A 16853-nucleotide genomic window follows, 5' to 3' on the forward strand; every position below is an offset into this window, starting at 1 on the left:
TGCCCATTACTCCCAAAAACATCTGCTTCAGAGGGTCTCCCAAACTTCCAGAGCAGATTTTGGAAGCACACTAAGGAGTGCAGGGAGGAGAGATGAAGAGCGCCTTCCTGACCCAAGCTGGGGTTGGATGTCACTCAATATGATTCTGTACTCCAAAAATAATTGAAAATAATTGTTTTGCCTTGTTTATGACCAATGTTCCCGAATGACTTTAGGAATAAGTCTCTTGCATTACCTACAAAAATCTAATATTTAGGGGGGAAATACAAGTGTATGTGAGCACACACAAGAGAAAGAATGATGATTTTTTAAAACCATGTACAGCCACTATACTAGAAAGCTCGTATTTCAAATCCTAACTTCTTTTTGCCTTGTTCCAGGTTATTGGAATTGCTTATTATATAAACTCATGACATACGTGGGAAATCCCAGCTTTGTAGTATGTTTCAAAGGCAAGAAAGTAACATCTTCTGTGTTTAAGTTGCTGGTAATTCCATTGACTGTTACACTCGTACTACAATAAATGATGGGCCAAAAATCACAGACACAATTGCATCTGATTTCTGATGCAAAGCTACAACAAGCATACAGAAATTAATATTTATTAACAGGTAAGGAGCAGTATACAAGTACATTTTTTTAAAAGGTACGAGATTCATGAGGTGTTTCAAAGTCTAGTATAAACAATTGCTTTACAGAAAACCACATGCAACTTTGTAAAAAAATTACCGTAGTAGGGTATTACATAACTGTAGCAATAGCATCAGATTAATTTCAGAGGAAATTTTAGCAATATGTAGGTATTTCACATTAAAGAACTCCAAGCACATTCTCAAACAATTATATTTTCAACCATCTATTTCTAAATATGTCTTTCTCAGAATGTTTGTATCAAAATAGATTTAAAAATCCTATAAGAAAAAGATGTATAATCCTGAAATCCTACATTTCCTGTGGCCTCTATACCTTTTGAAAAAATCCTTCTTAGTCTATGCTAAAGTGCAACAAAGCCAACACGTTAGTTAGAGTTACACTCTCAAATATAATGGAAATTCAAATTTCCAATACTAGTTTTTAAAAAGAAAAAAGCCGATTTTCATATCAAATTTTATATCAAGTTTTTGGAGCCTAAGAGCTTTGTTTATGAATCTTTGACAAATTGGAGGGGGGATTACACACTGCATTGTTACTTAATGCTTGTTTAGCATTAGTTTAATGAAAAGCAGCTCAATGATCCCACTTCAATGTGAAAACAAGACCATGAGAATTTGTTCCCTCATAAGCCTTCGTAGTCTACAGTCTGCTTCTTAACACTGAGCAGCTTTCCTGACATGTTTTTAAGGAAAAGTGTGGAAACCTCTTTATCCCGGTTGGTTTTGTTTTGTTGTGGGGGGCTGGGCAGTGGTGGAGAGATCATTGAATTTTAACTATAAATAGTCCGTTTTCTCAATTCTTTCAGTGTGTGAAAAAGTGACCTTCAACAGGCAACTGTCAAAATTTTGGACTCGTATATGGAATTGTCTGCATGAAGTACACAGCCCAGTGGGTCATGTTGATGCCCATGTTTCCACTTTCCTTCCCCATCCCCTTCTTTGAATGTATAATAATGTATTAAAGTTGTTTTTAATGAATGTTGTGTTAATCTTTTGTGAAATGTTATTTTAAAAATAATAAAGTACACATAAAAAACTATGTGTTTTGACTTGAGGAATGTTTTTAGACATTTTTTAAAATTGGTTTAGGGTTTTGGTCTTAGCTCCTTTTTTGTTTTTATTCTAAGTTGCTTATTATTTGATAATTTGTAACTCATTCTGGGTCCTGTATACAGCTACAGCATTAGGATTAAAATGCTAAGTAAAACTGCCTTCTTAGTTATCTGTAACTGTACTATACTGGAACACTCAAGCATATTATTATGAAGCTAGATTTTTTAAAAATACAAACTGCAGTGGTGTGGGACATTATTCGAGAATGAAAATGTAAATTCCCTATTTTCTATTATTTTATTTATGGTGTTTGATAACATGAAGTTCTAAGTATCAAAATTGTTAAACTTTAACACACGACTGAATTCTGTTTATTTAGAAGGAAGTCTCTCAGGCCCAGTTAACAGAAGCCATGGTTCCCCACTATGTTAACAGATCAAGGAACTCCCTGCTCTCTTTCCTTCATGGCTGCAAGGACACCTGAAACTTCCACTTTTAACTACAGTTCTCCACAAGATCAACATCTAGCATAATGCGGTTTGCGTAGACTAGGGGTGGGGAATATGTGGCCCTCCAGGTGTTGCAGCATCCAACTGTTAACAGCCACAGCCAACATGGCCAACCTTCAGGGATGATGCAAATTTAGCATAACATCTGTAGGCCCGCAGGGTTGCTATCCTTTGTTTAAACTAAGAAGCAGCCAAATTTCAGGGCAAATCTCTTCCTTATGGCTTTAGAAAGCTTACTACAGTTCATTCACATAGCAGAAAACAAATTTATCTAGTAGGTGTGTTTTGAATTGTAGCCTTTGCCACTTAACTGCTCGTTCCGGAAAATTAAATCAAAGGGATATATTTTGTTAATTTATGTTGTTGTTGTCCCTTGTGTAGTACATTCCCAGAATAGTACTTTGTAACATTTCCACACTAGTATTGGACCTAAAACATTTAATTAAGCCTCACAACAACCCTGTGAGGTAGGTAACAGTATAGCTATTGGATGGGAAGCTGTTTAATTAAACTTACCAAAAATGGCCCAGGATATCAGAAGAGGTAAGAAGAGAAAGCTCAGATCTAGTCATCGGTATGTGCCATGAGGATTCACCAAGATTCTGTGTTTCTTTAGCTGTGGCATAGTACTATTTGTAGAGTTTGGCAGCAATCATTAATTTTTATCATGTTCACTTAGCTGTTCATGTTAGATATTCTCAAGTTAAATTGTATCACCATTCTTGTGCCATAACTTTTTCCATAGCTAAGCCTCTGTACAACTTTGTACGTTATAAAAGCATGTTACTGCATAATTGTATCCATATGCATGGCGCTTTCATAAGAGCTGATGCTCAGATTTTCAGATTCACTAGCATTCAAAACTTATTCTGTCTTCTAGCCCAGCACCATCCACATGCTCACTACTGAGAAAGACCAGATGAATAATCTGGGCTCCTGTTCTATTTCCTCCAATCTATTCTCTGACACAGTATCTTGAACACTGATCAGCTAACCAATACAGTATTATGCCTCGCTTTGTGAAGATGCAGAATCCAGGTGAGTGAATGTTAAGAAACCACAAAGAAGGATGATCAAACATGGGATGAAGATAAATAAGGCTGCAATAAAAATTTATCTGTACCTTGCACTATGATGTGCAAGATGATGTGGCAAGAGAATAAAATATGGCAACAAAAAGACTGTAAGGAAGGGTATTTTCTGGATGAAGAGGTGGAAGTAAAGACTCTTACGTTTGAATGAGTATAGGAGCAATACAAACACCTTACCACATTTTAGAAGCAAAGGATTGCTAGGCAACAGGTAATGCACCGAGGTAAGCATTGCTGGGACACAATCCAGGCAAAACAAGATAAGATGGAAGAAGAGGAATCTTCCATGGCCTAACTCTGTCCTGGATTCTCTCTATACCTAGCCGATGCTGCTTCATGGACAACAATAGACACAGATGGAGCTAGATGTTCCCATCTCATTTGTCCCATAGCAGTAGCCTTGAAAGTTATAGTCTCTATCTACCTTCAAGCTGGCACAAACTATCCCTGGTTATGCAGGAACACATTTTAACTACCTTGGTGTCAAACAACCAATTTTTAATTGGCACAGCCCAATATTCATGTTCCTTCCTAATCAAATGCATCATCACTCCTCAACTCACACACACAACTTTTCATAGATGCAAAATCTGTTAAATACACATAGGAAGAACTCTATCAAGCAGTAGTGACAGAAAAGGGAATGCCATGTACCTATTTCCTGAAAAGACAAAGGCAGAATGACAAACAAAAATTTTGTTTGTGTGCAATGTTTTGGAGTTGACTTAAAATAAATTAATTATTTCTTTTCATAATGTTGGAAAATCAGAATATTAAAAGCATTTTTTCCAACAGTAAATGATACTACGAGTAGTAATATAAAGCTTTAGGGGACGAAGCCAGTGCCTGTTTCCTACCTACATCCTAATACTACTTATAACCACTGAGTGACATAGGTAGGACTAAATAAACCCAGAGTGTATTTTTCATTTCGGAATTGACACATCGCATAACTTTTAACATAATCCTTCTAGTGTCACTGGCACAGCAGAAAACAATGTGCCCAAAATTCAGTCCTTTACATGGTGACATCCAGCAAGAACCATTCGCCAGTGGAATCAACTTCCACTTATGCAATGGGACTACTAACCCTGTGGAGTAGATTTGGAGGTCAACAAGGGGGTGGGGGAGCACTCCTGAGGTGGAGGAGAGGAAGGATATATCCTACTGCATGAAGTCAATTGCATACTGTTGGGTATCACCATTTTTAATGCGACTAGCGAAGTAATTGGGCCAAAAGGTATCTCAAGAAATCTGCTGATTTTTGCTTGGCAACTACTGAAATAAAAATATCCTATGGGTTTTTCAAATTAAAACTGATTAAGGACATTTTTAAAGGATTCATTAAAAGCAGTAAAGCTTACTGTCACACAGGAAGATAAACAGGAAGATAGTAACTGTATGGGAGTTAGAGGCGCGAAATCAGCAGAATAAGACACACAATATTTCTTATATTCTTAAAATTTAAAGATATTTACAATCTGCATATGAACTAAATTTGACAAATTCCATTACTTCTTTTAAAATGCTAATTCATTAACATGTAACCCATGATAATTCTAAGGCAGTAAAAGGACCAGGGCAAAGTAATATTTGTGGATAAGAAGTTTGTCAGACTTAACTATCGTTTTGCTCTGTAATTATATGCTTATGAGTGAGTGGACAAGACAATGCTTTAGTGGCTTGGACAATGCTTCTGTAGTCATAGGCATGGGAGTCAAAAGAAGATTTCCACAACCTTAATTCATATGGAGGCCGGCACTAATGGCTCAAGAAAACTGGGGACATACAAAATACTTGTAAAGTCAAAATCCACTACGTAAACCAACAGGTTATAAATCCTATTTTCAAGTACAAACATAGTGAGTACTTTCTAGCCTTCCCTCTGAAGAAAAGACAGAATATACATTTTATTATTATTGGGTGTACCTTTCGTCTGACATGTATCCATGGGTTGAGCATCCAAAGGGACCCAAGAATGAAAAAATGTCCTGTCTTCTTTTCCATTGCCAGTCTCCCAAGTCTCATGGGAAGTGATATGGGACAGAATTTTTTGTTTTGTGGATTCATTAGTAGAAATGTACCAATTACAAATATAATATTAAGGAAGCATGGGAGTTTCAAAGGTTTTAGCTTTATTTACTAAATACAAGTAAAACAAGTATGCTCTCTAGGGAAACTAAAAATTTTCTGATACAAATTACCCATCTCATTGCTCATGGGTGTTGCTTTTAAAAGGCATTCAGCCCACTGAAGGGAGATTGGGGGGGGGGGTCACAGGGGATTGGAAGGAGAGAGCTGAAATGCATATGAAGACAGTGATGGCACACTGGGAGGAATTCAATGCTGTGCATTTTAAAACATTCTATCAGTAGAAGCATTTTTCTTCCCCAAGGAAACAATCTCTTTTCTCCTCCCGTTTGCTATTCAGAGGCGGGGCATCTTTCACACACACACCCCAAGCCAATTTGAAGGGTGTTGTGTGGCACGTTGGGGAAGGAGAGGGTTAAAGTCTTGGGTTGCTAGCAGAAGTCCCTATGCAGATTTCCGCTAACAGGCCCTGGTAGTTCAATCAGGCCATAGGATCCTGGATATTGTCCAAATGCTAAAGGTGAATGTTCCAGCTTATTCTACCATAAACTATTATCTACAACTAGGGTTGCCAATGTTGGGCAGTATCCAACTAAATAGTTCTGCCAGTGCAAGGACTTTTAGCTGCACAATAAAACTTCCCTTGTCCTCTCCTTGCCTACTCCTAATAATGTTCCAGGGTGGGTGGATGGGAAGGGTTGTCCCCCAACACGTCAAACCAAATTTACAAAATGAGCAGGGAGTGTGCAAGGAGATGAGAGGTGAGGAATGTTCCAAGATTCCAGAAGAAATTATAATAGTATTACTGAAGATTAAGACTTTGACAATGCTCAGAATCCCTATCTACTTTTGCCCTTCACGGTTAAGTCTAACAGTTTACAATGTGTGAGTACTGGCCACTAAGAAAGGACAATATTGCCTACTGGATTCACATAGGCAAGTGTGCTATTATAATGAAGTTTTAAATCCAGGGTTCAAGGGTTCTCAAACCAACAGCTCTTCAAGCCTTCTGAAGACAAGTAGAAGAACTGGGAAAGTCCACAGCCTAAAGCTATGACCAAGCACATCACATAAAAACAAGAAAAATAGCGTGGCATTCAACTTTTTTGCTCTGTTAACAGAAAAAACGAGAGTAGCATTCATGGGACAGATCTTTCATCTGTGGAACAAACATGTCAGATGCTACCTGTGGATAAATCAGCACACATAAAAAAAGAAGCTAATCATCAGTATGGCTGATCAATATTCCCACTGCCTCTGGTATGGATCAGCACATGCTGCTGGCAGGGTGTAGAGAATACATCTCTAAAAAGGCTGCCTTACATTTGAGAACCTGCATTAGCAGAGAGGGTGCTTAAGGTCTGAGAGACTAATCTCTTAACATTTAACACACTTAACATTCAACTGCATATAGTCTGTGCAGTCTTACAATAGTTATATACTTGAGACTCTCTTACTAATATTATATGCCGCATACAACTCCTAACAACTTAGTTTACTTACCATTTTAGATAAAGATTTAAGTTTACTCTAATTTAACATAAATACTATAGTTATTATAATGTTAAAAACCTATGACATGCATCTCCACATGCCAGGGAAAGTCATATTTATATAAAGTATTATTATGAAGATGTTTTTCTGAGTGCATGCTATCCATAATTTCAGCTCATCCTTTGCACTTTTAACAGAGCAGGATAAAAAGCTTATTCATTTTGGTTATGAAATATTTTGTTAGACAGGTACTTGAAAATGTGACTTGCATAATTCACATTTATGTTTTACCGCATTCAGTGATTTTCAAATAAAAATATGCATTTCCAACCCCCTTCTAGCAAACATTTCAAAAACTGAAACAGCCTAGGAATAATAATAAAAATGTTAGAGCCCAACAAATCACAAAGCCATTTGTTAATTTTTATGGGGAAAAAGGAGCCCTAAATAAATGACACAGGAGGCAATAAATTGACACGACAAGTAAATAAAAGGCTAAAGCACTCCAATACCATTGAAACGGTTTTAATGTTGTTGCAAGTCCATAATGCAACAATCATCAGATCATAGAGAGACCCAAATATTTAGAAATAATTTTAATTACCCCCTTTCATCTGTTGTACAGAATTAAGAAATGCTCAATCCCTCCTTTACCTGAGTTTGTGTATGTGCCTAACAAGTTATGTTTCAGTGCCAACTTAAATTCCTATTATATGTTTAAGAAAGAAAATGAAAATATTAACCTCAGCTTCAATGTACAGTTTCCAGAATCTGCCAGAACTTGGGAACTGGGCAACAAGGCGTTCATAGGTCTTCCGTGCTTTGTCTATAGGTTGATTCTAAAAATTGAAAACCAATAAATATTTACAATATTTATAATGTAAAAATGTACTGACATTTACTTTAGAACCAATCACTGTGAGTGGACCCATTGATAAGGAAATGTAATCCTATGTCACTAAACCTGTGCCTCTCGAATGAGAATGCTCCAAGCGTCAAGGTCATATGGATTCTCTTCTAGTTTCTTTTCAGCTTTCTTTACTTTTTCTGGGACATATTCAGCAGCCTAGAAAACACAAAGTAGTTGGTTAAAAGGGTATATAAACAGGTTAATAAAATCAATGCCATCTGCTAGCTATATCAATGTTCACATATCCATAGCAATCATTAGATTAATATATGCCACCCTACAAGTTTTTCCACAGTAGTACTTTGATGAGTATGCACAAGAATCACACTTCAAGTCCACAGAAAAGCTCTCCATTGCAATCTAAAAAATGGCTCAAAATGTTAGGTTTAAAATAACAGAGTAAATTGAAGGTTATTGTAATAAGCATGACCAGTCTTCTGCATTAGAACCAAGAATAATACATGCATGTTTGATTCAGTCTTGGAATACAAAACATTTGAATAGCTCCTTCCCTTCTCCCGAACAACAAAAAAAACAGAGTATCACTGGTTAAAAATTATTTTAACAAACGTTTTAAACTGTTGGTCTACAATGCAAACTGAGGAGGAAAGGAGGAAGAAGACAAATAAAAATACAATTTAAATGAAATATCTGCAATTCTACACTATTTTATTATTTTCTGCTTTACATAAAGCTGTTGCCCATCTTGCTGCCTGGCAGTACTCTCTTAATGGTACAGTAATTCCTTCTATAGCCTCAAAATAATTTAGGATAACAATAGATTTTCACCCTGACACTGGATTCCAAAGATTTAAGAGTGCTCTTCTTATAAATAAAGTAACAAATTATCATCAAATAAATAAATTCTGATTTCAAAGAGCTTGCGTAAGGTGACTGGACTGGACTTCCTCCCAATCCCATGAATCTAGGATCTTCTGAATAAGCTATGACAGAAGGTAAGTTTGAAGACACGGGACTTATTAGTTGTAGTAATAACTCCCCGTTCTTTTAAAGAATGCAGCCCATTACTGTGTAACTAAAAAAAAAAAAAATGCAACACTTCAGATACTACACACAAGCAACCCATATTAAACCAATAAGAAAGCTTCCTTCTTCGTATGCCTAGATATTTTTTGAAATTAGTATTTTATTTTATAATCTAAAATATGAAGCAAGTAGAAGAGTTTGTCTACACCAGCTGTTATACAGTACGTAAGTGCCAGGTTCAGTCATTTGGGAAGACTCCAAACCTTTGCATATTTATAGTTGTCTAGCTATATATGGAATTTTGAAAAACTAATACTGACAGTTAAAGACTGAGTTGAATCTAACTTTGGAAAGGGTGCAGTATACTGATACATCAAGTAGCACTAAGATTTGGCAACACTCAAGAATGCTAGCAACTGTGGATGCAGTATAACCTTAAGGCTGAGCTACACAAGAAGGAAAAACTAACATTCTAGTTGAGCCTATTTATCTTACATTGTGTATTAGAGGACTGCAGTCTTGCAGGCCAGTATCTATGAGGTAGTTGACAGCTTCCCATCATCATTATTATTTACCTAAAATACAAAGAGCTGCTCAAAAGCAATAAAATCAACACAAGGCTGTGTCTCCAGGATTACAAAACATGGCAGTACCTTTTCTCAAAAGATGAGAGCAAAAGAATCATGGGCTGCCATTGGCTTAATCTAGCAGGCTCTTCTTGCCTTCTCCCAACTCCCACTTTTTCACATTCCATTCCATTCAAAGCAAAAGGGTTCAAATGAGCAAAACTACTAAGAAGAATAATGTAAGTATGAGCATAGTTGGTTTGCAGGGCTGTGTCATGACTTAGTCCTCTGGCTTTTAGCTTTTATTCAGCAGAACATTATACGAGGATGTTCGAACAGGTAGAGCATTCGAACAGGTAGAGAAATCCATGAACGGGACTTAATACTTTACTTTTTTAAAAAAATTAACACCACCACCCTTAAACTTGAAATAATCAGTTTATTAAATTTATTGATTTCTGCAAAAATATGGGGTCTACGTTGTTTACTCATGCAATTCATGAGTGGTTAATGTTGTTGTTGTTTAGTCGTGTCCGACTCTTCGTGACCCCATGGACCAGAGCACGCCAGGTTAATGTACAGTTGTTAATGTACAGTGGTTAATGTACAGTGTATCTATTCTTTTGTATGTTTTCTCTCATTCTATATAAAGGTATCTTTGCAAAATAGTAACTACTACAACAACCAGTCTGACTTGACTTCAGCAGAGGTAATGAAGGTAAATGCAACTTTGGCATAAAACAGAATCCCAATGTCACAATGAACTGAGCTTATGAGACTCAGCTACAAAAAATCAATATGGACTCATTCACATAAGCTCAAACAGTCCTATGGCTAAGATTTCTAACAGTATTCATTTATTAATTAGATTTATTATATTGTTAACTATTATTATATCCCTAACACATGCAGTGACAACCATTAAGTTAAACAAAATAACAATAAATTTAAATTTACAGCATGTAATACTTTATCTGTTCCTGCCACAATACACCACTAAACTCACCTTCACTAACAAAGCCCTGGATAAAAAAGTATTAATTAGCATCTAAAACAAAGCAGAGTTGGTGTCAATTGCAATTTTGTGGCAGGGCATTCATTCTAAAGGCCCTCTCCCATAGAACTCTACATGGAATAGCAAGGGCATCTCCAGTAGATCTTGCAGCCCAGGCAGGATGAAATGTTGCAGCTGCCTTGGGAACCTTCAAGTTGAAGGGAAAGGTTTGTTACCCAATGCTGTCTGTGGCTGAACAGAACAGCAATGGAAAGTGAAGCCCTGTTGTCTGAGCAGAGGTCTATTGGCACAACACTAGCTGCCATCCAGAACAAATAACACAACCACCTTGAATAGGGCTTGGTGGCATATAGGCAGCCAGGGCAGACTGGCGTTATATTGTTCTACTTGGCTGAACTAGTCAAAACTGTGGCAGCAATGGTCTGAACCAGTTGCAGCTTTCAAACCATTTTCAGTCCAACCTGGAGTACGTTACAGTAAACTGATAATTGTGTGGGTATCCCAATTGTGCAGAGCCACAAAATAAGGTACTTTCACACTGAAATTCCTCTACAAACAGACACCATACAGCTGTTACAGAAAGTGGCAGTAATGTCAAGGGTGGGACTACAAGCAGGGCCTCTCCTATATTCACATGCCTATGGGCTACAAATGAAAACGCATGATCTAACATGCAATCCTTATTACAGCACTCTCTGACTAGGGAACCTGCATTTCATTTTCAGATTTGTAGTAAGAAAGAAAAAAAGATGACAGGCATAACAAACTTCATGGGGAGAGGCATGTGATATGTGGAGCTGAACAGTGCAGGGTGGTTAAAATAATTCTAATTAAACGTTATTTGTAACATGCGGCTTAAAAAAATAATAACCTGCCTAAAAAGAAATTTAACACCCATATGTCTACACTTACTCTGAAAACTGAATCATGACCAACTATCAAAAACAAAATTCAAGGTCCTTAAAAATGAATAAAAGATAAAGCACTGGGAGGGGTCCACTGAGGATAGATAGATTATAATAATAACAACAACAGATTAATAGTGTTGTATTATATTAAAAGTACTGTATATTTATAACTGTGGATTTCCTAATGGACCCAGTATAGCAAGTTGTTATGTGTACTAGAATTCAAGAGTTGTCATAATGAATCCCAACTTAATCATCCACTACATGCTATTGTATCTATATTATGCCTCCCACTATTTCAGTTTGCATTTTTTTCAGTTCTTTAGTTATGAATATTTATTCTTTATCGAACATGAGCATTTACTTTCTATCACCTTTCCCTAGGAACTACCATCTTTAACTGGCACCTAGAAAGCTAAGAACAAATCAATGCATTTTAATGGTTGCAGCATTCAGTAAACATGCATGATTGCACAGGAAATATATGAATACCAAAAATGAGAAACAATTTACATCTATGATTTAAATTGGTCTTTTTTACAATTTAAATCAATCAACCCTATGATAATTTAAGTGTGAATAGCATGAAGCAAAAGAATCTCACTGAAAGAGGTGCGGTAAGCTACTTCTTATTATGAAAGAACAAATCTCTATCTGCCCTTCCAAGCCTAAGAAAGCGATCAACAGATATGAGTTCTCAATCTCAGCTGCACACTGCTGCCTCCCATTGCAATACATGTGTGGCTGGAGGACTGCCTTTGTATTCATTCTACAGGACAGCAAAACTACTTGGACATTCACTACTGTATTGGTCTTTCTTCTCAGTCAAGAAAGACAGCTCCCTGTCTATCGTCCTGGTTAATGAACACTGTAGTAAAATAGAACAAGGTTAAGCAACCACAGACATTTTCCATACTGGGGAATATGTGAGAAGTAGAAGTGGGTGTGTTTGAAATATGAAGCTTCAATGAACCAACTGATTCAAGATATAGTAGAGAAGGGACAGTTATACAGTTAACAAAAAGATGCAGTCATAAAACTTCTTGTGTAATTTCTGAGCTTCAGATATTTTATGCAATTCTCCATTTCCTTAGAAATGGGAGCAGCACATACTGGGACTGATGAAATTAGCTGTCTGGAACAACACAATAAGGAAATGGTACAAATAGCATGTTCTTACATTAATCTACCTTAACTAAGCACATTATGAAACCTTCCTTGACTGGTTAACTGTTGCTGCTGGGTTGAGAGAACGGATAGTATTCAAACACAGGCTCAAGAATTGAGTTTTAAACAAGTCATAAATGTATTACAGCTGATGAAAATGCAAAATGGTGACAAAAATTATGTCGAGTGTTACCATTCTTAAAATATATGTGGGAATGAATGAGGTAAAAAATGACTGTGCTTTGCTGTAAGATCAATTAACAACATTTATTTGATGGCAGTGAAAACCAGTGAATGAGCCATTTACCGCCTTCCTTCTTTCCTCTGATGTTGTGCTGTTGAACTGGTCATAAGCAGGGAGGAGAGCAGAGCACTGATAAAGTGTGATGTATACTAATACTCCTTCCACTTGCCTGTGGGACCATATTAAAAAGTTTGAAAACCACTCAGTTACAGAGTGGCAATCTTCACCTAAGTCTTTCCTCATTTATTGTCTGTCAAGGAACCTATGCACATTGCAGAGGATTCAGGCAATACTCAAAGATGCAAACTCAATTAACATTGAGGTCTGTGGGCTATTGCCACTGCCTTACATGAACTGTACTCTAGAATGCATCCCAAACTCCCATGCATTCCCATGAGTGATCCACTCTGACTGAATTGAGTCTGAAGTCAGGAGCCATGCCCCTTGATGTGAGCCCATAGATGGTGGGGAAGCCTAGATAGAGAACTTTCAATTCAATGGTCCGTTCAACCCAGAGTGATATGTGAAACCACATATAGTGCTAAGAATACCAATGCTGTCTGGAACACCAGTGCATGTTTGCCTTATTGCACTGATTTATGGCAGACCTACCATGGAGATTATGAGCCTGAGGCCTGTGTAGCAAACATGCTACCCAACATACACAAACAGTTTTTGGCTGGTGAACATTGTTTTGGATTAGACAAAACTGTAGTGTTTATGTTTATATTAAGCAGATTCCACACTCATGCAAGTTCTGAGACAGACAGCCTGATAAGTTCTCCTTTTTGTTATAAATTCTGCAGAAACTAAAATCATTTGCACATTTATTAGCAAGGAAGTTCCACTGGACTCAGTAGGGCATGCATCTTCATATAATTATTCTTAACTTTGTTCTTCCTAAACTGAAATACAACCAAGACATTTGGAATCCTTTTCCATGTAAAGGTTTTGCTAGCAACTACCGTTTCACTTCAGTTTCCCAAGCCTGTGATACTATGACCATGGATTTTAAACATTTGCCTGTATTTTTACAGCAGAGCTTTCCAAACTGTCACGAAAAATTACGTGTGTCAGCTGCAGTGTGTAGGTGTGTTATGCGAACACTTCAACAAGATTTGAAATTGTCTTCCAACTTCTGTCTCTTAAAACAAAAGCAACAGTGTGCTCCAATATTTGGTGTATGCACACATTTATTCCTTGGTTTTGAGAATGTTCAAGTTATACTCAACTTCACTCCTGCCCCTGCTTAGTCACGAGGCCTACCCCTCCCATGCTAGTGAAATAAAAAAAAAACCTGTGGCTGGAATAAATAACTGCACAACAGGAAGACATCCCAACATAGCTCCTTCTGCTATCCAGGCTGCAGCAGTGGATATACAGGAGTCTAAGCCATGTCTCCAGCTTCAGTTCTCAGTTTGTAATACTGAGGCAGCAGGTTGGATAAAATGAGGTTCGGAGGGCTTAAAAGATAATCCCCCCCCCTTTAACAATCCTTCATCCAGACTACTGCATCCTTCCAGTTTGTAGGCAGTATGTTCTGTGGGAAATGCAATGGACTTTCAAGTAACAGAAGGAGGGTTCTTCTTATGTTTGTATTATATAAGAGCAGGTATGCATCTCCAGAAACTCTGTCACCTTCACAGAAGCAAAGCAAACTATAGTACCATCTACCATCCTGGTTTCATGCACTCTGCCAAAATAATTTACTTCCTCCTATAGGAGACTAGACTGGTTAGTGAAATTTAGCCTGCCATGTCCAATATTACCTTGATGTAAAAGGTAAAGGTAAAGGTACTCCTGCCCGTACGGGCCAGTCTTGACAGACTCTAGGGTTGTGCGCCCATCTCACTCAAGAGGCCGAGGGCCAGCGCTGTCCGGAGACACTTCCGGGTCACGTGGCCAGCGTGACATCGCTGCTCTGGCGAGCCAGAGCCGCACACGGAAACGCCATTTACCTTCCCGCCAGTAAGCGGTCCCTATTTATCTACTTGCACCCGGAGGTGCTTTCGAACTGCTAGGTTGGCAGGCGCTGGGACCGAGCAACGAGAGCGCACCCCGCCGCGGGGATTCGAACCGCCGACCTTTCGATCGGCAAGCCCTAGGCGCTGAGGCTTTTACCCACAGCGCCACCCGCATCCCTTTACCTTGATGTACCCAAACCCAACCAAAGAGCACTACTAACAAGAAGGAACATAAGCAAAATTTCACAGGCAGAATAGTTGGTGGAGAAAGATTTAATTTTTCCCCAGCTGACGAAAAAGGAAGCATTCAGGAAGGACTATCCATATGCACATACAAAACTTTTATATCTGATCACCAGAAATAAATCCAACAGGAAGCAATCCTTGGCATCCACTTGGTTCCACAGAAACCAGTGGCATATGTTATTTAAAATGTATTGAAGGAATTATTAACTGCAATCCTAACTTTAAAAGCAGAGTTATGTTTTTTTTTGTGTTCTGCAAATTTAATGTGAATACCAAATAAATAAAAATAAGCTAAAGGGCTTGTGGAACCTCCTTCACTTGAAAAGCTGTGTTCTATTTGTTTTATATCGTATATTATGTTTCTAACCTCAACAGTAATTTGCCACACAGTTGGGAGGCGGCTTCTGTTTTAAGAAACACAAACTGGCCTCACAACTTCAGTGCATGTGATGTTTGGATTCTGGCTAGTGCCTTCAGTATATGTCTACCTTGGATACAATTATAACCTTAAAGGTACCCCCCCCACACACAAAAGTAGTGTCTTTCACAAAGCACACCATAATATAATATTTCTGTAATATTAAACTCTTTTATTAAAAATAAATTTTAAAGCAGTTTCATTCAACTTTTGAGCACATCCACACCCACTTTACTTTGAATACACAAAATCGGGTACATAGAACTCAACAGTTTTTTGCTGAAACAAAACCTGTACAAACCTTTAAACCCATCTTCATGAAACCGCAGTGCATTAAATAACGCTTTCCTGCGTTCTTCTAGAAAGTTGTAAGCCTTCGCCTATTATCTCACACGTGGAAATTTGAATGGAAAGACGCCCCCTCAGCGTCCGAGCAATTAAGTCCACGAGGGAAAATACATTAAGGCCTCAACGCTATACACATTCTCGTAAGGGCCGCTGAACAAAGCGGAGCTTGCTCCCGACTAAGTGCGCACTGGATCAGCTTTAAATTAAGGCCTTAATACTAGGATTAATATCAATCTTAAATACCCTTACCGGGCACAGGGATCTCGAAAGGGCTGGGTTCTAAACAAGCATTTTCGGTCATGGTTCCAGCCAGCTACTGAGTTGAATGGGGAGAAATCACTGGGGCGAGTTGGAAGATGGGAAAATATTAAATTCTGAAACTCAACAGGCTCTACGAACTGGGGGAGCAGGGCTGAAAACTGAGAAGAGGCCGCAGCACAAAGGCGCGCACGTTACACAGGCCCGACCCCGCACCACTCTGAAAATCGCCATTTTCACCTCTTCCAGGCCTCGGTCGTCCTACCAGGCCCAACCCTATTCCCCCCGCCCTCGAAACAACTCCCCCGCCAAGTGAGACTGGCTCAGCTCGGGAGGGCCCTGGTCGCTCACCTGGTCGCCGGCGGGAGCTTCTCCAGACATGGCAGGCTAAAACAGGCCCCCGAAGGGGGTGGGAAGAAGCGGCCTCGGGTATTTAATGTGTGCACTTGACCCACGCCTCTTTCCTCCTCCCCCTCCCCAAACCCCCGCACACCTAGCAAGCTAGCCGGCCGGCCAGGCAGCCCACCAAATTGCCCCCTGCGTGCCGCTCCTGCCTAGTTCCGAGGAACAAAATGGCGGCCCAACCGCCCCACAACTCTAGTCTTCCTCAGTAAAGGGTGGAGGCGGGGCCAACCGGGAAAGCGCGATGGCGCAAGGGCTGCTGGGAAAAGGAAGGAAGGAAGGAATTCGCGGCACAGTATGATAAAGGGGGCGGGGGACAGCGGCGCGCGAAGGGTTAAGCCAACAAACAGACCAGAACTTGAGCGAAGAGGATGCTGGGAACGAAGGCGAAAAAAAAAGGGGGGCAGCAAGGAAAACGCCCACAAGTTGAAAGGATGGTTAATCATGGGGGAAGGAAGCCGCTGGCGCTATTTGACGCCTCGGCATACCGTAGGCGGAGGGGAGCCGGATGTTGTTGAACTACAACTCC

At 38.9% G+C, this 16853-nt stretch overlaps 1 protein-coding gene across 1 annotated transcript in view; it reads right to left on the reverse strand.

The window, feature by feature from the left end:
• CSTF3 (cleavage stimulation factor subunit 3) overlaps positions 1-16597 on the reverse strand; it is a 57153-nt gene extending 40556 nt beyond the window's left edge. Inside the window, exons 1-3 of the mRNA XM_079967052.1 lie at positions 16274-16597; positions 7856-7957; positions 7635-7730 (exon numbers count right to left, since the gene is read on the reverse strand). Of these exons, the coding sequence (XP_079823178.1) occupies positions 7635-7730; positions 7856-7957; positions 16274-16303 (228 nt within the window). The 5' untranslated portion in view covers positions 16304-16597. The remainder of the gene's footprint in view (positions 1-7634; positions 7731-7855; positions 7958-16273) is intronic.
• Between the last annotated feature and the right edge of the window lie 256 nt (positions 16598-16853).

This window comes from Podarcis cretensis (genome assembly GCF_951804945.1).
Source record: "Podarcis cretensis genome assembly, chromosome: 1".
NCBI classification, from domain to species: domain Eukaryota; kingdom Metazoa; phylum Chordata; class Lepidosauria; order Squamata; family Lacertidae; genus Podarcis; species Podarcis cretensis.